Here is a 21,731-nt window from a genome sequence, read left to right as displayed (position 1 = left end):
ATTCCACTAACTTTTATCTCTTTCTTATCATTTTTAATTGTATACTGTTGGACACATTTTGCCTATCATAAATGCATGAGTAATATATACAGTATAAAACTATGGAACGATTACTTTTGTGCTCCAACTTTAAATCACAGGTGAACAGGTTATGTTTATTTGTGGAATACATCCAGTTAGGCATCATATTTATAGTTAGATGTTATTTTGATGGAGATATGTATAATTTGACCTAAAATTAGGTCGGTGGGGAGGGTGCCAATGTATGTATTGGTTAATATCAGAAATTTTGTGTTGGACAACAATGGCATATTGGATATCTGAAAAAAGCTAATATCGAACAGCCCTAATTAAAGTCATTCATGCAACTTAAAGGTATTGTGGTGGATGTTATTTTGGTTTGAAATTCCAGGTGGATCATCAAGACGATTGGTCCTCCTAATTGTCAATCGTTCTGGTGATATGTTTACGCAAGGCCGTCGTATGTGCTCGGCCCTAGCTAGTTTTAGCTTAATGCGCATGCGCACTTTCAAGTGTTTGTGTCTCGTGAGCGCTACAGAGACACAAAAAGTGCAAATCTTCTTTTGAAAAGTAAGCTTGTACGTGCAATGCCGACACCAACTTGTAAACAGAGCTGTGCACGAGGAAAACTGGGCTCGTGCACACTCTCTCGATAGCCATTCCCTCTTGGGAGCAGGTAGAGTGTTGTGCATGTTTGTTTTTTCAAAAAGTGGAGAGGGCGTTTCTATTCTAAACTTTGGGAAAATCATCCTCTATACCTTTAACGAAACCTGTGTTTTTCAACTAGTTGCTTCCTACTAGCTTGCATCAGCCACAATGTGTTAAGGAGCCTGGATTACATCTTATTATGTGCACTAACAAGATCCAAACTGATTGTCCCTGTATTTTGAGTCTTGTAGTTTTACACCAGCCTCATGCCAGGTAAACAGTTAAATGTATGTACTTTTAAGTCAATCTTACTATTTAGAACACTAGGCACATTTGATGTCTTAAATTGGGTTTATCTATGACTTCGGTTGCGTACCCGTGGGGTACGGGTAACCCCATGGGTGCTCAAATTGTTATAGGGGTTACGTGAATAAAAATTAAAAACAGCGCAACAACATTGAAAACTAAAATATGAATTGACCAGCAGCCAGAAGCCTCCATGCATTGCCACAAATTACACATGCAGAGCCCCCTCATGCAGCCTCAGACAGAGAAACAATCTCATCAAAAAAGTGCAATGAAATGAAAATCAGCCAAACATTGTAGAGTTCTGTGCAACCTCTCAACCTCCCCCTTCTCATTAAAAATGTAGTGAGTTGTATTTCACAGTTTCAGGATTATTCACATGTTGTATTATTGGTATATGTTCAATCAACAAATGTTTGGTATATTTATTTTCCAAAAAAAAGAGGGATTGGGTTCTCAGGAAGAAAATGTCAGCAGGCTAATTAATTTAATAAAGCAAAGAAGTGATCATTTTGAATAAGATGTTTTCTTGCATGCTGACAGATGATTTTTATTCTCTTTTTAGTACATATTATTCCTCAATAGGATAGGTAAAATTCTGGGAACAATTTCACTGAAGGGCTAGATTGTATATGACATTTTAAGTGTAGGGGGTACATGGCTTTAGGTTAAATGTCTGAAGGGGTACGGGACTGTGAAAAGTTTGGGAACCGCTTGCGCAAACATTAGCTGGAAGTCTTTTCCCCTGAGTGACATCATGTGACCATGTGACTGGTCTCTCCCACTGCAGCCAAAGAGGTTGGGCTTCTCTCACTTGACTCACCTCCGGAGGAGACGGTCGGATGAATCTACGGACTATGTCTGCCCTATTGACTCACCATCACCTCAGTCAGGGCAGCCCATGGTTAACGGTGTGCAGATGCGGCCCTACTCGGGCTTCAGGGGCCTAAGCCCCATCCTGGACCGAGAGCCGGAGCGATCCACAGAGCAGGTGGGGCTCCAGGACAGCAGAGCTGACTCACCTCAATGACAACAGCTGTGATGATAATGAGAGACAGGGTCGGAAACATGAACAACTATGATGTCATTCCTTTCCTTCCTTCAGCCAATCAGCAGCTTTTCTTCCTTTGCTTGCAGCCTGTGACACTTCACCCCCTTCCTCCTCCTCTAAACCCCGCCCATCAGCCCGTACCTGTGCCTTAGTCCTGATGAGATTCAAACACACTCGAACGATTCTGATTTCACTCTCAGATGCCTCACAAACCCAACCAGTGCCATAAAGCAGAGAGCAATGCCTCCTTCTGACATCACTCTCTATAACCCCCTTCCATACAGTCCCTGGTGTGCAGTATTAACCTGTTGTTCTAACATTGTATGATACATGCGTGTGATTTAGCCAATGCATCATTAACATGTTTATTTTTCTAACCAGTCGGAATGCAGTTTTATGGCATGGTTAAAATGAGCCTGTGCAATATTTGCATTGTATTATGGAGGGATAAAATTTAATATTTATGTAGATTCAGAGAAAACTTCAAAGATGAAGCATGTATTGTTTGAAGCCTAAAACAGTGATTTTGTACAGTTGTTTTTTTTTTTAATCATATCTGACTGTCATAGTATTTTTATAGCACAGAAAACCTGCTAAAGGAAAAGTAAATGTTGCTATGTAAATGTTAAAGGAGTTATTCAAGTTTTAATAAACGGATACCTGTGTTAAGTTGACTCCTTCTTTTGGACTTAAAATATAAAAAAACATCAAATATGTGCATGTCTTTATTTTTATTTCACGTTTCTTTTTTTTAATCCAATTATTAAGAGGCATGTATGTCATATTACACTTAAAAACATGTTTTATTTCAAGAAATACCATTTTAGCAATAACTAGGCTATCAAAATTTTAACTTTTTTTTATGTAAAGTAACTTGGAGAAACCTAAAAACAATTAGTAATCTGGGTTGCATTCTTTAGCTTTTATTTTTTGTCATTTCAATTATTTAATCATTTATTTTTGTCATTTGAGGCCTTGTTTGTTTATTTTTCACATTTCTGTGCTTGATCACGTAAGGTTTTCAAGATGAGTAGGAAATGTAAGATTTAACTCATCAAAAGATATTAGGATTAGAGCAATTCAATAAACTGAGTCTAATTTGTGTGTTTATATCTAAACATTTTTTCAACCTTAAAATAGTTTTTTTTTCTTTCATTTCCTGAAATAAAACTGGGTGAGTTAGCGGACGTGCTAACACATTCACTTGTTAATGTGATTGTTTGTGATGCTTCGAGAAGCCTCAGTAATCACATTAACACTTACCTGCTGCCTCTATCATCATCATCATCATCATCATCGGCTGCCATGGCTTGTTTGACATCAGCTTCGCTCCTATACTCTCTGCTGACAAGAGCCAAAATGGCTGATGGCATCGCCATGGCAACCCTGTATTAGGTGACAGTGGAAGGCTTTAATCTGAGTGTGTGTCTCCTGCTGCAGGTACAATCGTCTTATAGTCAATCATCAGTGTGTGTGTTTGTCATACTACATCATATACAGTATTTCTTCTTCATTAAAACACTGTGTTGCAGATGGCGATCACAGAGGGCACCGTGGTGCAAATCGAAGCATTGTCAAACAGCATCAACAACCTCACAGTAAGCACCAACAACACCAATAAACTGCTGGTTAATTAATCTGTGTGAATTATCTTGCCTCGGGGTAAGTAGAAGTACTGTTACGTGATTGAAATTGCACTCAAGTACAAGTAAAAAGTAGCTCAATTAACTAGTACTCAAATTAAAAGTTACTAGATACTTTCACCCCCCCATGTTTACTTTTGGTAATAAATCTTGCCACGGTTCACTTTACCTACAGTAAACATCTCATGTATTAGCTTAAAAGGAAGAGACCAAAACCTTCACGGGCAGGATTTTTTTTAGAGGTGGCAACATATAGCAGACATACATAAAGCATATTGAACTATAGAGCCGGGTATCGCCAGGTACCTCACGATGCGATATATCGCGATATTTTTTCCCACAATAACAATATTATCACGATAATCAATATATTGTGGGAAAATGAATCCACAATACATCACAATAACTGTCACTGAAGAAATTCAGAATGTATCTACTGCACTGAATCCATTTCACAGGAATTACAAAACATTGTGAATCAATTTCATTTGAATGACAGCCAAGTGTATACAGCACAGTATAAGACATCTGAATGCAGTTTTATGGCATGGTTAAAATGAGCCTGTGCAATATTTGCAGTGGCTCTTCTTCATTCAGTGCCAGCCATTTTCAGATTTTCTACCCCTCTCAGTGCCAGCCATTTTTGAGCATTTTGACTGATTTTAAAGACCCACAGAATCTTTTCTACTATGACTATCTGAAATCTGACACCAGATGAAAGATTGAAGCCTCTACTTTCATCAAAAAAAAAAAATTGTTTCTGGCTCGTTTCGTTCTTTTGTAATCAGCCGTTGAATAGAGAAAGTTTTACACAAATCTTCAGTTTCAGAGTAAAAAGCTGAGAAAAAAGCCTTTTTCTAAAAAAAAAAAAAAAACCCTGTCAGTGACTTTAAAGCATTTTTTTTTTTTTTTGCTTTAGTGACAACTCTAACATTTGAACATTGTTTCCATATATATAATATATAATATATAAACAAAAAAACACTGAGACCAGGCTTTTGATGGCAAAATTATTATGGATAGTGTAGCTGAGCATGGATGATCTCTCATCCAAAGGTGTGCTGCTATATTTTGCTATAGGTTATATATAGGCTATAGCGCCATAATCTCACTTGTTCTTTCCTCCTTTGCTGGGTAGCATCAGTGGCTAATCTCTCATCTAAAAGTGCACTACTGCCATCTTCAGGGCACAGTTAATCACTACAACACCCCACAGCTTAGATATTGATGAGGGACCTCCGCCAGGGTGTTTTCTAGTAATCCCCGTGAAAAAACGCAAATGACGAGTTATCTCATCAATGGCACTGAGCTTTTGGATTTGAAATGACGAGTTAACACACACTGACCACAACTAGTCACATGTCCTTGTGTTATGTTTAAGTCTTTAAGGAAAGCCTGATACAAAATATTGCTTCACCAAAATATTGTTACTGTTTGTGCAAATTAACTTTAATTCATTAAAAACAAAATGAATGCAGAAAATTCTCATTTCAGTGCTAATATTATCAACTTCTCTGTAAACATGGACACATATCAGTGCTGCTTAACAAGCAGAATGATTATATCCTCTTCATTTCTGTAAGAGTCACATGTTTTCTTTGACAGACATTGATTTATAGACGCACAGAAGTGAATGGACATGAACCTCCTCGCCAATAGCTGGACACTGTTAATATTTACTGGAGTGGAGACTAACATCTACAAAGAAAAAAAGCTTCTGTTCATAAAAATAAACAGGAAAATTGTCACATCCATCACATTGAAGAACCATTCAGTAACATTTAACAAAGTGTAAGACTTGGAATTGTGTGTGATACAAAAACGTGTCTAGTAGTTTTATTTAAATTACTACGGTGCAATATGTTTTTCATAATACAAAAATATGGCTTTAAAACAGTTGTTTTCACTGTAACAAACTGTAACCAGATGGGGGAAAGTGTCACTGGCATGTCATTATTATTATTATTATTTTAACACTGACGTGGTAATTATGCCACACTGTTAAATAACTAAGTATAAAAACTTATTTTAAGGGTGTAATTGATGAATTTGTGTAAAACAAAAATAACCACACCATTTATTTGTTATTTTGATTTGGTTTTAAAACATAATAACTAAAGAACAGTGCACATTGCCTCACACATACTCAAACTACACAATCCGTGAACACACGAGCTGCAGCGAACAAAACGCACTCAAACGAGCAAAACCTGAGTACAAACACTCACCAATGTCTGAAGACGATGGGACGTCAGTCAGGGAGGGAGGGAGAGAGAGTCCAGGGCTGTTACTCCGTTTTGGAACGACTTTTTTTTCTTTTCTTTTTGGAGTGATACAAATGTGTGCTCACGGCAAATGCGTAAGGGTTGGCAACTTTGTTTTTACCTCTTTCCTCTCGTGCACCAATGTAAACAACGGACTTCCGTGGTACTTCCGTGTCTTCTTCGTTGGTGTTTCACATGGTTGGCTCTACTATACACGCACCTTGTTGTTGTGCCTTCCTTACTGAGGTCCACTACTGCCCCTTTGTGGACAAGAAATGTAACAAGTTTCTCAGAACAGTGCTAACCAATGCATACTTCCCCTTATCTCTTAGAAGACGAAATTTAGTTTAAAAATCCACCAGTCAAAACGTTAAAAATATTAGATGCAATTATCTTAAATTTCCTATTCCACCTAAAGCTAAAGAAGTGTGTTTTAAAACTATGAACAATGTTTATCCCTGTAAAGACTTTTTACACTCCAAATTGAATATTGGTGAAAATGACTGTTTTTATATTAACAACATAGAAACCGAAGAACATCTGTTCTTTACTTGTGTTTATACAAAAAAATTCTGGGACAGTTTTTGTTTATGGGTTTCAAATAATAATTTAGAAATACTGTCTTTGACTTATACTGATGTTCAATTCTGAGCTATTTTGGAGAACAAGAAAAAAACAGTTTACTCTTAATAATCTTATTATGGAAAAATTATTTGAACACAAATGTAAACTTGGTGACACTAAACCTGTTTTTATTTTTATCTTTAAAACTATGTAATTCCAAAAAGGCAGTATGGCTTTATAATATGTCTTTTGAGCCCATTGCACCTTAATGCTGTTGGCTTATACAATTGTTACAAATTGTAATGTTCTTTTTTTGCTCATGTCCTTGTATTTTACGCTCAATGTGCAACTGCTCTTTGAAAAATGTAAGTCTGTCAGCTTCATTTGTTAAATAAAAAGAAAAAAAGTTTTAGATTGTTGGTTCTGCAGTCAGGAAGCGGCAGCGGGGCATTACCGGTCGGCGGACTGCGGCCGTATAGTTCTGTGCCTGTGTGTACAAATTAGGGTGGCAGCAAAGCAAGGCTTTATTGTGGGGTGGCATTTGCCACCCTATGCCACCGCGGTAGATCCGCCCCTACATGTAGATAATAGCTGTTTTTCTTGTTTTAATTTAAAAAAAAAAACAAAAACCACACAAGTTTGGTAAAACACTGCAAAAAATCTGATAGTGACTCTTTGTTTAACTAAAACCACTAAAAATGATCTTTCATACCATTGCTAGTAATAAACACCAACCTGCCCCAAGCTTCCTAACCCACTGCTACTCCCATGATGCTTTGCCTACAGTACCTGCTTAGCCAGGACGAGCTGCGGAGGGAACTGAGGAGGTCTCAGACGGCCCTTGTTTAAGAGACCATGGTTCAACTCTGCAATCCCAGCCACTCTTGGATTTGACCTCAAGCCGTCTGTTTCTATTGACAATCAAGCTTCAGTGTGTACATCCAGAGGACATTGACTTACCCATTGTTTGGGTTCATTTATTGTTTTCTACCTGTGTATTTAACCATTAAAGGCTCACCCTTATCTTTCTTATCTCATGCAAAAAACTCTTTAACTTGTCATGCTGTTATCTTTGTACTGTGCTTAATTCGTTAGGAACAGAGAACAGAATAACATTAGAGCTAATATTTTGGTGCTGCCTGATCTAATTTGAATGTAAGCAACAAATGAGTTTAATCAATAACCAACTAATGTTTTATTCACATTCCTATGAGTTTAATCTGGTCCAAAGTGAATGGATGGAAATAATAGGTCAGTGCATTTATATGGGGCGCCGATTGTAAAGTTGCGCATACTAAAAAACAGCAACATTTAGCAACAAACCACGTTCATTTTTTTATGTAACTTTTGACCAGATTTACAGCAATGTTTGTGAAATTTGTGATGTTTACTTTTCTTACAAAAAAGTCAATATTAAATCTAAATGTAAATGTTAAACATTAAATCTAAATATAAATGTAAAATATAAATGTAAAATCTAAATATAAATGTAAAATCTAAATGTAAAATGTTAAATCTAAATGTCATTGGTGAATCTAAATACTTGGCTAATATGCAAATTCACCAGAAGAGTATCAGAATAAAATCTCACTGACGCAAACGAGCGCTATCCGCAGCCTATACAGACGGCGTGATTGCGCTCCACATTTAGATTTAACATTTAATATTTAGATTTAACATTTAGCATTCAGATTTAACATTTATATTTAATATGTTGATTTAGATTTAATAATTAACATTTAGATTTAAATTTCACATTGACATTATATTCTTACAAGAAAAGTCAATATCACAAATTGTCAAACATTGCTGTAAATCTGGTCACAAGAACATTTAAAAACTCACATGTTTTTTAAATGTGGTTTGTTGCAAAATGTTGCAAAAAGTTGCTGTTTCTTTTAGTATGCGCAACTTTACAATCAGCGCCCCATACACTTACACATTCTATCAACATGTCTAAATTATTATTATGTTCCAATGTGTCACGTAAAGGGAGATTTAGGTAAAACTGTTTCTTTTTTTAATTTTTTTTTGTGATCTGATATGTGCTTTGGTACGTGTATTTATTTCACTGTTGAATGACAAGTACAGCATCAATAACAACAGGTTCGGGCTAAAGAAGTGGAATTATTGTGTTTTTCTAAAACAAATGTATGACTGCACAAATAATGGTTGACTGAATAAAGAAATGGTGGTTGAGTCACGAGTTGCTTTGAGGTAATTAGGCTCATGACAGAAAATGCTCACTGTGAGGTAGGACAGATAACCAAATAAAGACACTGTCCCACTGAAAAACAGCACTTTCCCACACACAGTAAAAGTCAAACTAGAAGCTGTTGTTTGGGGCTACACCAGTGTTGGGGGAGGCTTGTATTTACCCATCCAACCCCTCAGGCTTACCCCATGTGCTGGCTGCTACCTCCTCTAAACTGGTAAGATGAGTCTTATATTGACTTAAGTTAAAATTTGACAATTTGTAAACACCACACCTACATTTTGAAACCGTCTGCCGGTGTTCCCCCTTCAACTGATAGTCTTCTTGATTCCACCGAATGCTTTGGATGTATTAAAACTGAGTTTCCCATATAGGACATCACAGGCCAGAGGTACAGACACTGTGCATGTCAGCAGGTTGTACAGGAGCAGAGGGCAGGTCGTAGACCTGGAACTGCAGAAACGCCCAGACCCATCCTGGTGAGTTGTCTCTAATCCCTCCTAAAACTGTACAATTTGTTGTATTCGTGGGCCAATCGTTACAAGTTTGAAGCTTCAAAATAGGATCAATAAATATATTCTATCTAATGGCAGATGGTGGGTGGTTGGGGGAGATCATTTCAAATATGCTTGTAAATCTGTAGTACTTCCACTCTGATATTCATCTGATTATTACCACCACCAATGAAATATTATTTTCACCTCTGTTTATTTATTTGGTTGTTTGTATCTTTGTCTGTTAGCAGGATTGTGTCAAAAGTACTTAACAGAATTTGACAAACCTTTAACCATAAATAGACCTTATGCCAATGTAAATTTCATTAAATTTGGAGAGAATCGGGCTCAATTCACTGATTCTGGATCATTGAAAAATCTCTATCTCTCATTATTAGCGAAATTTCAAAAATCATATCTTGATTCATAATTGACCAATCTTTATGAAATGTGACAAAGTTAGATGGGTTGATTCCTCAATTGCACAATTTGTCGCGATATCGCGAACAAATGGGACTGCCTATACATTTGGTCCTATTGGTTAGTTATTAATGGGAATATAAATTTTTCAAAAGCTATTAAAGTGTGAATAATTATGGTACCACGATCAGCATCACGGATCCAGATGACTGCTAATATCTGGCAAAGAGGATATTTGGCCCTTGGGGCCCTCTGAGTGCTCTGGTTGTCAATGTTCTTCTTGGTATTGTATTTTGCATTCTATTCAGCGTTTGTTACCCTTACACTGAAAAAAAAGGTCCAAATGTCTGTCATGTTTATCTACTATATGTTATTTAAAAATGATTAAATCAAGAAGAATATCCTGTAGTCCACTTGCAAACACTGTTCAAAAGTGAAGTTGGACAACTGTAAACGTTTGTATTAATGTGATCTATAGCTGAGCTTCATCAAAGCACACAGTGATTTCGCACTCCCTACTTACAAGCTGCATGTATCAGGGCGGTTGGTATGATTTAACGTTTTGGGAAACAGAAAATCTCAACCATATGCTTTCTCTTTTTATTGCAGTACATTTGGGAAACATCTCTCTGATTCAATATGGGCCAAGAAATCAGCTTTCCCACCTCAAACCCCTTTAATGATCCAACATTCCTATCGACTTTTAAAATACCTTCAAGATGGCAACCAACATTTGAGACCAAGTCATACCCCAGCCCAAGCATCTTTGCCACGCTAAGGAGGGCTCGGATTCCAAAACCCAATGATTTCATTCCTCTTTTCGGCGACTGCATCTCTGTCGCTTCGACCAGAACCCAGGAGTTCCTCGTCTTCAAAGATCCAGAAAACAAGTTCCACCCGGGGTCTGAGGTGCTCACTCAGGTAGTCATCGTGAAGATATCTTGTCAGTTGTTATACAAATTCTGTTTCTTAAGTTGAGTGTCATCCTTCTACAGATCTTTCTGATGACCTACATTACCCAGAGTGTCAGCTTGAACTTAATCAATAACTTTACCTGCACAGCAATGACTCCTGAACAGCGAATCCTCCTGGGTGCCGATTGGGTCTGGGCTCTGCTGGACAAGCCTAGCAAAACCCCAAAGATTCAGATTGCAGTGCAGGTCTTACACTTACATGAGAGGGAAGAGGCTGAAGATCACACATGCGGACAGGAAACGTACCGTGAGTCAATGCAGATGGCCCAAAGGGCGTCAAGCAACAGGAACATGCACGAGAAGATGGTGGACTTCTGTACCTCCATTGGAAAAGACTGTTATGCCCTCTTTTTGTTCTTTGGAAAGAAGAATGACAGAGAAAACATCTATGGCGTTCTTAGTAACAATTTTGAAGCCGCTAATGGAAAGTACCATAGGTTTGACAGAACTTTAATCGAGAACTTCTTCCGTGGCTCGAGGTATCTCCACACACCGTCAGGCATGATGCATGCGATCATAAGCAAACGAAGAGGCGATCCTCTCACACTGATGATTAAATTCAGCTGAACATGCACACATTTAATGAATATTAGCTGCTTTAATAGACCTATGGGGAAAAGGTTTAAGGTTTAAGTTCGAGAGTCATCTCTACTCTGTTTGCTCTGTTGTATCCTAGCTATCAGCAGTAATGTTACTCACAATGTTACTCCTTAAATGAACCAAATACTTTATTGTTATTTTATCTCAAAGTGTTTTTACATCTGGGGAAAGATGCTTAGAAGTTTTAGAATGCTCAGAGTTTAATACAAATTAGTTGGCGTGCAGTATGGGGAGATAAATGCATGTTATCTGATCTTTGCATTCTGACTATTTGATACATGCACACATTGACATGCACCAATACAGATAGCAATAATGTGCGGGCAAGCCCTTTTTTTTTGTAAAGTATTAAAAGGAAACCTATTATGAAGGTGTAAAGGCAATGGCACATTGGACTACATAAATTTGACTTAATCCTATGTATCACTAAACCAGCTCATCAAAAAAAACATACCGTAATTTTCGGTCTATAAGCCACAACTTTTTTCCCACGCTTTTAACCCTGCGTGAAACAATGACGCCCCTCATTTATGGATTTTTTCCGGCTTTCATGCCGCCAAAGAATTGAGTTTCGTCACATTAGACCAGGTGGACCAATGAAACCGTTTACATTAAATTGTTAGCGCTCCCACTGAATCATTCTAAACAGTTATTGTGTCAATGCACACACCCTCATCATGGCAATGACATGGAAAAATGCTGTCAGAGAGAGAGAGGGCGCTGCGGCGGCCTGTATAAAGTAAAAGTCAGCCAGTTTGTGATAGAAAGAAACAAACGCCGTAAAGTTGCTAAATCACTGCGTTAGTCTTGTTCAGGAGCCATTGATGCTCTACTCTGAGGCTGATAGAGAAGCTTATGTAAGGAGGACGGACAGATGGAGACAGCAAAGATACAGACTGATCTCCTCTCTATCTACAGCAGTCAGCCAGTTTATAAAAGGACACAATAAACAGTAGTTACCAAATCACCACGTTGGATTTGTTCAAAAGCGATGGTGTTCGCATTCTGAATAAGAAGAATAGAGGGAGCAGTGCATCAGTCTGGTTACAGTAAAAAGTCACCATAAAAATCTGTAAATTGTCTGATATGCAGACGTGGAGCAGTGAGGAGGAGACTTCATGTGGAGAAGGAAACTTATCAGTTAAACCTAACATGAGTAGAGCAGCCCGACCTATGTGCCAATGTGGCCTTTGTATGGATTTGTCTTTGTTAGAGTTAGTTTAAATTGTTAGATTATTGGTGCGCTTTACAGTAATTTTTTTTTATTACGAGTAGTCCTGAAGCACTTTCCAACACGGGCATTCAAACCAAATATCCTCTTTTTCGGTGATCCTGAACATGGTACCAAACTTGTAAGAAATTTCTATCACCTTTAACAACGATACAGCCAGGCCAAATGTACGGACACCCCCATTTTTTAAGAAAAATCACCATGAAATGTGCAATCTAAATCTGATCTGGATGAAAATTGGTGCAGTACCGACATAACTGAGTCAGATTTCAGAGCAATTTTTTTAATTTTTCAAACTGATCCAAAATCAGTTTATTGATCCGGATCCCCTCAAAAGTTTAATGGAATCTTTTATTACATAAGCTTCATCTTTGGTTAAAATTCTGTCAAAATCCATGTACTTTTGATACCTCTGCACTAAAGCTTCGCCACATGGAGCAACTTGTTGTTCATGTTTGCAAAGAACACTTGGACACATGGCCAGACACTATATGCTTTTAATAAAACATGATCACACAGTAAATGCATTTGCCAACACCAAAATTGTATACAGGCTTTTTTTTTTTTTTTTTTTTTTTTTTTTTGAGAAAGGCACTTAAATGTTTGTCTTGCTCAGTTCCCATTTACAGCATTAACAAGTTGCCTAATGTGTTCAGCCTGTATTTGCTCTGCTTTGAAACACGGGGCCTGTGATGTAAATATGTATTTATATAGCATATCATTAAATGTTGTATTTGGCAATAAAACATCAGTGAAACCAATAGAAAGGCTTTCGTTTCTTCTGAGTAAACATACAAAAAACAAAAAAGCTGGCACAAAAACGTTCACACTATGACTGTATCCAACAGGCAAATTTACAAAACAGCAGATTTTACATTTTGAACTTCAACTTAAAAATTGTTACCAAAAAAAAAAAACCATACATTTCAGAATTAAAGGCTTGAATTGTAAATTTCTTTACTGCCTAACTTTTTTTTTTTTTTCAAGATAACAGTGGTTTATTTGTAAACTCTAAAATTCAAATCAAACCATTCAAACTTCATATCTAAGAAACTTTAATAAAAAAAATAAAGGCCTTACAGTGTGTCATAGTTCATCCTTCACCGAGGTCTCTTTGTTCGTGCCTTTACGCTCACATCTACACGCAGCGGTGTGGTCGTCGGGCTGCGGCACGTGCTCCATGTCCACGTGCCGTGTTGGTGTTCCTGCCTGTCGCTGAGAGTACATGTGTAGCACTCTGTAGTAGTAACAGTACAGTCTGCTGGGCTGCAGCAGCTGGCGAGCCGCAGCCTGGCCAGCCTTGGCGATCTCCTGTGCTTCAGCGTCGTTTTCTTTAGCCCACTGGATTTTGTCCAAAAGGTCCGTCAGGTTTCTCCTCAAAGGGATGTAATGAGTGCCAGCCTTCATATGCATGTAGAAGTATTCATAATAATGAGAATCCTGCTTAAAAACCAGACTGTTTCCAAGCATGAGGTAAGGGAATCGATACGCTGCCACTGATCCATCCACGTTCACCTGGTACTTGTACTGCAACAGGAAACAAAATGAGTTATTATTCTGAAGAATAACAGTTGTTTATATAACATGTTCTAAGGTAACTCTATCACCGACCTAAATATGATCATCTGACATGTTGAGGGATTTTTGATCTAGTTATTAAAATCTGTTAATCTGGTGTAAGGGTGAGCGATATGGGGGGAAAAAAACTATTTTTTCTTTATAAAATCACAATTTTTTCCATTCAGTTCATTTAAACCATTTTCAAGTTATTTACCAATAAAACAAACTAATTCACCTACTTAAAATGACCACCCTAAATGGAAAGAAGGAATAAAAGATCATTTAAGTCAGGTTACTTTTCAAACATTTCATGCAAGGCAAATTTATTTGTATAGCGCATTTCATACACAAGGCAACTCAATGTGCTTTACATGATCAAAAAGTGCAACAGAAAACATTCAATAGCTTAAGATCTATAAGAACATAATTTAAAATAACTAGTAAAATCATTTAAAATCATCAGTGAAATCATTTAAAATCATCAACAAACACATGACATCAACAACATGACTAAAAATCTCTCTCTCCATCATATACAGTAGAGAAAAAAAAGTGCCTTTAACTTTGATTTAAAAATGTTCACATTTGATGCTGACTTCAGCTCTGCTGGCAGTTTGTTCCACTTCTTTGCAGCATAACAACTAAAAGCAGCATCACCATGTTTACTGTGAGCTCTGGGTTCCACTATCTGACCTGTGTCCATAGATCTGAGAGACCTGCTGGGTTCATACCTGACTAACATGTCACTGATGTATTCTGGACCAAACCCATTCACAGATTTATAAACCAGCAGCAGAACTTTAAAGTCTATTCTGAGGCTGACTGGGAGCCAGTGTAAAGACTTTAAAACTGGAGTAATGTGCTCTGACCTCTTTGTTCTGGTTAAGACCCGAGCTGCAGCGTTCTGAACCAGCTGTAGCTGTTTGATGCTCTTTTGGGGGATTCCTGTCAGAAGACCATTACAATAGTCCAGTCTGCTGGAGATAAAAGCATGGACCAGTTTCTCCTGATCTTTTTGAATCATTAAACCTTTCACTCTGGAGATGTTCTTTAGGTGGTAGAAAGATGTTTTTGTGATAGATTTGATCTGACTGCTGAATGTAAGATCTGAGTCAATCAGAACACACTTCCTCACCTTGAAGAAGTCAAAGAATCCAACCAAAGGAACTTTGCCGACTTGTTTCTCTCGATCCCTGAAGAAGAACCATCCCGTGATTCCAGCGTCCAGCAGTTCCGGATTTTTCTTGGATAGCGTGACGAGCTGCAAACGCTCTTCTCGACTGTCTCGACCTCGGAAAAACGCCTTATCTGTTTTATTAGCCCAAGGAGGACCTGGAAGGAAATTAAACAGTTTATCTACTTCCTAAAAACAAGTCTTCACACGTAAGCAAAACCCAACGTGATGGTAAAAAAAGGTCATTTTTTTTTCTATGTTGAAATGTCCAGGGGCCTTATGTACAGTACGCCCCAAAACGTCAACATCCTGATGTTCAGAAACTGGAGTGAGCATGGAAATGTGCGGTCTTTCATACGTTTCTACATAGTTGATGGATTTATTAGACACACTACCAAAATAATACATCAACCCATGAACCTCTGACTTGCTGTTGACCTGTAGCATTTACACATTTTTTGAGAGACATGTTTGTGTGACATATTGGGAAACGGGCTTCACTAATAGAGGCTTTAATACCAAAGCATTTTACACTGAGTCACATTTACCTTTTACACATTCACAGCCTGTTAGATGCTCAGATGGGGGACAGAATGTCACATTTTGATTATTATTATTATTAATTATTAGTAGTAGTAGTGTAGCATTTTCCGTCTCTTCCTTAATTTGCTTCCCACTTCTTAACACATCCACAGTCAAGCATTCAGCAAAATGTGTGTCTATATTAATGTTTATATTAATTCACTATTGAATTATCTCCGTCATACATGTTGCCGTCAGTCTAATAAAATGTTTTTAAACGGCATTTTTTACTCATTTTTGTACATGAGGCCCCAGAGCTTTTGGGTTTGGGTTTTCCTCCAACAGAACAGAGTGCCTACGATGTGCATCAAGTAACCGATATGGGTGAGTTTATTACTCCCTGGACCCAAATCATTAACAAACTGTGTTCCCACCAGCCCCATCACTGACACCCCCCCCCACCTGAGTTACCTGTGTGGCCTTGGACAGACAGCAGGTCATTGGTGACTCCTCTCATGGTCTCCAGTGAGGAGTGCGTGACCTCGTAGGTAGGGAGGACGATGTCTCGGGTGTCGGTTGAGCCGCACCATGACAGGATGGGAACGGGGTCCGTCCTCTTTGTTTCCAACGGCCAGTCACCCACGTTGATGTAAAACTCCACATCAGGAACTCTTACCTTGTGATGAACATTTTTTTTATTTAAGTACAGTGTGTGAGAGGATCAGTGCACTAAATAAGGCTACGTTCACGCTGCAGGCAAATGCAACCTAAAACCGATCTTTTTGCCCATATGCGACCTGTATCTGATCTGTTAAAGACTGTCTGAACAGCACAATTCACATTGTTTTCAAATCCGACCCAGGTCACTTTCATATGTGGTCCTAAATCTGATACGTATGCAATTTTTTTTGCAAAGCGACTGCAGTGTGGACGGTCGAGGCACTTTCTATCCGACTCCTACGTCATCACCACGACATCCCTATGCCACAACTGTTGACTTCGACTCTGCATCCAAACACTCCGTTGTAAAGATGTAGCAGCCGTCACAGCAAACGGCTAGAGCAGTGTTTCTCAAATGGGGTACATGTACCCCTCGGGGTACATGATGGTACTACAGGAGGTACTTGAGAGAGGAGAGGAAAATTTACAAATGGAAGCATTAAAAATATGGGGTTTTATGTTTTTTTTTTTAGGTAATACAAATATTACCAGCAACTCACAAAACGAAAACACAAAATAAGAGAAAAATATACTGAATAGTAAAAAGAACAACAAAATACACAAAATGACCTCAAAAGCACACACACTAAAAGAGAAAAATACTATTACCAGCAAAACACAAAATGACAACAAAGACACACTAAATGAGAGAAAAATACACAAGATCACTACAAAATACACAAAAACCACAGAGAAACATACAAAATAACACACAGAGAATAATTTAAATAATCCCAACGACACTCAAAAACAATGACAAATATGCACAAGAGAAAAATATACACAATAATAAAAAGAACAAACAAACAAAATACACAAAATGACAAAAAGCACACACAATTATGATAGAAGTGATCTTAATTAAAACATGAACTGAAAACACAAGAGTAAGTCTTGGTCCCACATCAGGAGTAAGATGACCTAAATGATAAAAACTATAGAAATACAATCATTCAGGAGGCACTAAATACTGTTTAATTCCACCTATTTACAAATCTAGATGATTTAAAATGTGTGTTATCACTTCCATCATTATGCTCTATAGTTGGTTTTTTCCATAGTATTCTGAGCAAAATGTTGCAGTTGGACAAAAGGGGGGTACTTCGATTCAGAAATAAAAGAAAGGGGGTACTTGACCCAAAAAGGTTTAATAAACAACTAGGCTAGAGCAATAAACCTGGCTTTCTTCTTTTTCACTCTCCTAAAAGTTATGAAGTGCTGACTTCTGTTAGAAAGAAACTTTGTCAGCGCGACACACAGTCCTACACTGGACGCCTCCATATTTACTGTATGTCCGTAAACACCGCACCTGCCTCTTCTCTGCACGCGAATCACTTCAGTGTCGCATTGCGTTCATACTCCAAACTGATTGAAGACGAATCTAATATGTTACATGAACGATCACAAAAAAATTCTGAATAGTGCATTAATACCTGCGGTGTGAACGTAGAGTTAGATGAAGGGAAAGAGCGAACCTTCCTGATTAGTGACAGCAGCATTTCATCTGAGAACATCTTGAAGTCCGTGTACTTCCCCAGTGTGCGTCTGTACACCTGGTTGTTAATGATGCTGTAATGAATGAGGCCTCCTCTGTTGGAGAACCTGACAGGCACTTCCTGTCTGAGACGCTGCAGGTCGACTGTAGGGAAGGACTTGAAATCTGCCAGAACCTGGGGCTCTACTGTGGGACACTGCATGACGTCCAGCCAGGCAGCAGCTTCTTCCTCAGGACAGTCACAGTACTCGTGATAAACTGGGCCTGAAATCAAACACAGGCTGACGTACGTGTAGGGCTGTTCAATTAAACTAAATTACATTATTACACCCAACGATCACAAAAATAACAATCAAGAAAAAAAACGACTATTAAAGAAAAGAAAAAAAGAATTCAATATTTTTCTCGATGTCTATTTCAGACATCTACAAATAATAAAGCTTGGCACACATGTTATTAATACTAACTTTGAGTTGTTTAATCCACACACATGCAAGCTCCTCCCCTCCGCCCCGCCCCTCTCAAAGCTAAAGCTAGCCTGCAGGCCAACACGAGAAAACTTGTTGCTAGTGGTCTTTGAACATGGCAGGAGAAACGCAGCAAAAACACTTGGTAAACATGTGGCAAGTCATATTCTCTGATATGGAAACACTTTGAGTTTGATGATGAAGATGTAGAGCAAAGACACATCACGGGCAGGAAGTGTTTTGTTTTGTGTAAAAGTGAACATACTTGATTTTAGTGTTTGAGGGATTCTATTCATGTTTAAAGAATAGATTTTATGTTTTTTTGTACAAAAAATAAATAACTTTTTTAGTTGACAAATAATCGTGATTTCAATTATGACTATGGATGTAAAGATTGATCGTGAGGCAGTTAAAAATCGATTCAAAGGTGTCACGGTTCACATCGATACTCTGAAATTGAATCGCAGTACTTCAAAAGGGTGCTATCGTTTTAGAATTTGAAATTCAGGACGCACCACCATGTTTTAAATCAGAAGTGTGGAAGCACTGTGGCTTCCCCAAGACAAAATGAAAGAGGTGAGAAAGAAAGAACATGTGAAATCCAAGGTAAGAGAAGCACAGAGAGGAAAGAGAGAAACAAGAGAGAGAGAACGAAAGCCATAGTTTGTATATTTATATTATTTCTTTGATATGAAATTTGTTTTAAAGTCCAATTGTTGAGGTACAAAATTCATTTTCAGTTGCACTTTTAAAAAGAAAAAGAACTATTATGCAGCTTTGCATAGTTTACTGTAGAGCCAGAGTTTAAATGAATAGGCTTGAAAAAAAAGGGAAAAAAATGAATATTATTCAGTCATCATTTGTCTTCTCATTTTGTAAAATAAATCGTGAGAGAATTGTATCGTGAATCGTATCTGGAGTTGAGTGAATCGTAACATCCCTAATTATGACTAAACTAATCGTGATTATAATGTTTTCTATAATCTATAATAGGTGTGGCTTCTGATTTTTTTTTTTTTTTTTTAAATGTTTGGCACATGTATCCTGAGTAACAACTTCAAACACACCTTTCAGGGAGTAAGGAGAGGCAGCCACAGCCACATCTTGGTGAAAGATCTCAATCTTCAGTCCATTTAGCGCTGAACCATAAAGTCTATATCTCATCAGGAAGGAGCCGTCTCCTCTGTCCAAGGGTGGAGGAACACTTATACGAATGTGTTCACTTTTATCCAGTGGACCCATCTTCACCTTAAATGTATCCTTACCTGCAAAAACACGTTCAAAAACAACTTTACAGATGTAGGAGGAGGAGTGACAGATATGGACAAGCGAAGTGATGAAAACAGCTGAACTATGAGCACATACATTGGTTCACTCCAAATCGGCAAGGTTGACGATTTATCATTAAATAAAATAGTATCATTATTAACATTATTATTATCAATATATATTAATGTCATTTGACGCTGTACCAACTATGTCACACCTATTCTCTCATCATATTTGTGCGTTACAGGCTCTTTGACATTTAAGGCACTTTTTTTAGCAGCTTTGCTTCTTTAAAAAGTCTTTATATTTAATGTCTGTCATTAGAAACACTATCTACTATTCAGTTCAAATGTAAACTAGAGCTGGGCGATATATTGAGATTCATCAATCAAGATATATGGACTTTTTGATTTTGGTGAAATAGAAAATTATAATATCACCTATATATATATATATATATATATATATATATATATATATATATATTCCCGTTTATCATGGTCGCAGGGGTCTGCCGGTGCCAATCTCCGGCTCTCATAGGGCGCTGGGCCTGGACAGGGTGCCAGTCCATCACAGGGCAACACAGACAGACAACCACTCACTCATTCACTCCTATGGACAATTTAGAGACTCCAATCAACCTTACAATCATGTTTTTGAATTGTAGGAGGAAGCCGGAGTACCCGGAGGAAACCCACGCTGCACTACTTTGTATGCAGTCATTTCATAATCCAGTCGCAAACTCTATACCTAACATTTTGTTTCTTGAGTAATATAGTTGTCTTTGTCACATTTTAATTAGCATTAGTAAATAATTATGCACATTTACAGATGATACTGGTGATAACACGTGTTATGAAGGCTATTTTGCAAAATAGACTGGAATTCCAGCCTTTACCCAGACCCGTCTGTATGAAAGTGGCTCGGAATTCCGCCGGAAATAAAATTCCAGCTTTTACCTGGACCCCTGGTGGTGAACTATGGCAGCCTCGCTTCCGTCAGTCTGCCCCAGGGCATCTGTGGCTACAACAGTAGCTTACCACCACTAAGTGTGGAGTGAAAAAATAATGCCTTAATTCTGTAAAGCGCTTTGAGTGTCTATGATAAAGTGCTATATAAAATCCAATGCATTATTATAATTATTATTATTAATATTAATACCTGCAGGAGTGATTCACACCAGTGTTTGAATGTATCTCACCTACTGGTGCATGAACCAATAGTGCTCATTGTGAGACATGTGTGCAGTACCTGGAGAGGTGGTCAGGTTTTCTCCTTTTGAATTCACCGCCTGTATATAAAAATAACGAACCGGCAGCACGGACTCAGGCTCCAGCCCCGGTCCCCACACCAGGCTCCTCTCCGGGCTGACGCTTCCACACACACAAACCATCACGTTTGTGCTTAAAAATAGCAGAAATATTAAAAACCTACGACAGAAACCCAACCGAAACGACTCGGCTGGGCCTGTGTTAGGTTTCAGCCCCATTCTTTTCCCAAATGTATCTTTCCGAAACACAGGAAGTGATCAGAGTTAAATGAAAGTTTGAAGAAGAAAAACTCCACAACCCGACATGTTGGAGCGAAGCCACGCCCACCCCTGTGGTGCGTTCGTAAGCGTAGGAAAAATGAATGCAAATGTTGATCGCTGCACCTTTAGGTGCTTCCTATCTTTCCACATTGGTCTTGTTTCCCATGTCAGCCGTTTGAACACACCACACGTACCCCACGTTTTTTTTTTTGTTTTTTTGTGATATTAAGTCAACAGTCTGTCTTGTCACCATCCAAATACAAGTTATCTGTCATTTAAAAGTAAAGGAAGGGACTTAATCTGGGGCTTTTGTTGTGAAAAGCGAGAAGCAACAGCGGGTGATTCCTTTCTGTAGTGTGCGATTTAGATCAGGGGTTCTCAACTGGTCTACCGCTGGCCTACTGCTGTCAAGTGAGCCGGTGTAGTGCAGCGTCAAGTGAGGCGAGTTTGTTTTTTGCCGCGCATTTTTTACCACCTTTACGGTAAACAACAAGCAAGTCCTTGCGCCCTTCAAAATTAAAGCCCAGATAGATCGATAGATATCCGAGTACATAAAATCAAT

General features: G+C 38.1%; 2 protein-coding genes across 21 annotated transcripts in view; one reads left to right on the top strand and one right to left on the bottom strand.

Moving 5' to 3' along the window:
• The window catches only part of ppfibp2b (PPFIA binding protein 2b), a 103,176-nt gene extending 92,799 nt beyond the window's left edge, over positions 1 to 10,377 (top strand). For 18 of the 20 annotated variants that reach the window (XM_028451042.1, XM_028451038.1, XM_028451028.1 and 15 more), the window contains 4 exons: positions 1,766 to 1,966; positions 3,559 to 3,624; positions 9,087 to 9,191; positions 10,236 to 10,377. In XM_028451042.1, coding sequence (XP_028306843.1) covers positions 1,766 to 1,966; positions 3,559 to 3,624; positions 9,087 to 9,191; positions 10,236 to 10,259 — 396 coding nt within the window. In that variant the 3' untranslated portion in view covers positions 10,260 to 10,377. Of the gene's footprint in view, positions 1 to 1,765; positions 1,967 to 2,112; positions 2,696 to 3,558; positions 3,625 to 7,283; positions 7,818 to 9,086; positions 9,192 to 10,235 lie in introns of those variants that run through there. The other 2 variants (XM_028451036.1, XM_028451040.1) reach the window with 2 other exon arrangements.
• A 2,535-nt stretch (positions 10,378 to 12,912) lies between these two features.
• poglut3 (protein O-glucosyltransferase 3) lies at positions 12,913 to 21,225 on the bottom strand. Its single transcript, XM_028451049.1, has 6 exons — positions 20,890 to 21,225; positions 19,437 to 19,634; positions 17,883 to 18,166; positions 16,159 to 16,363; positions 15,127 to 15,323; positions 12,913 to 13,958 (listed from the first exon to the last, which is right to left on the bottom strand). Exons 1-6 carry the CDS (start codon positions 21,125 to 21,127, stop codon positions 13,518 to 13,520), a joined length of 1,563 nt encoding a protein of 520 aa, XP_028306850.1. The 5' UTR covers positions 21,128 to 21,225; the 3' UTR covers positions 12,913 to 13,517.
• Between the last annotated feature and the right edge of the window lie 506 nt (positions 21,226 to 21,731).

Source organism: Gouania willdenowi, chromosome 6, assembly GCF_900634775.1.
Source record: "Gouania willdenowi chromosome 6, fGouWil2.1, whole genome shotgun sequence".
NCBI lineage: Eukaryota > Metazoa > Chordata > Actinopteri > Blenniiformes > Gobiesocidae > Gouania > Gouania willdenowi.
The sequence above is the reverse complement of the archived record's forward strand: the minus strand, read 5'-3'. Positions and strand labels throughout refer to the sequence as shown.

Coding starts and splice junctions, on each gene's coding strand:
- poglut3 (XM_028451049.1), bottom strand. CDS start 21,127: ATGGGGCTGAAACCTAACACAGGCCCAGCCGAGTCGTTTCGGTTGGGT. Junction 19,635..20,889: donor AAACCTGACCACCTCTCCAG/GTACTGCACACA, acceptor GTGTTTTTGCAG/GTAAGGATACATTTAAGGTG. Junction 15,324..16,158: donor GTCTGTCCAAGGCCACACAG/GTAACTCAGGTG, acceptor ATTTCCTTCCAG/GTCCTCCTTGGGCTAATAAA.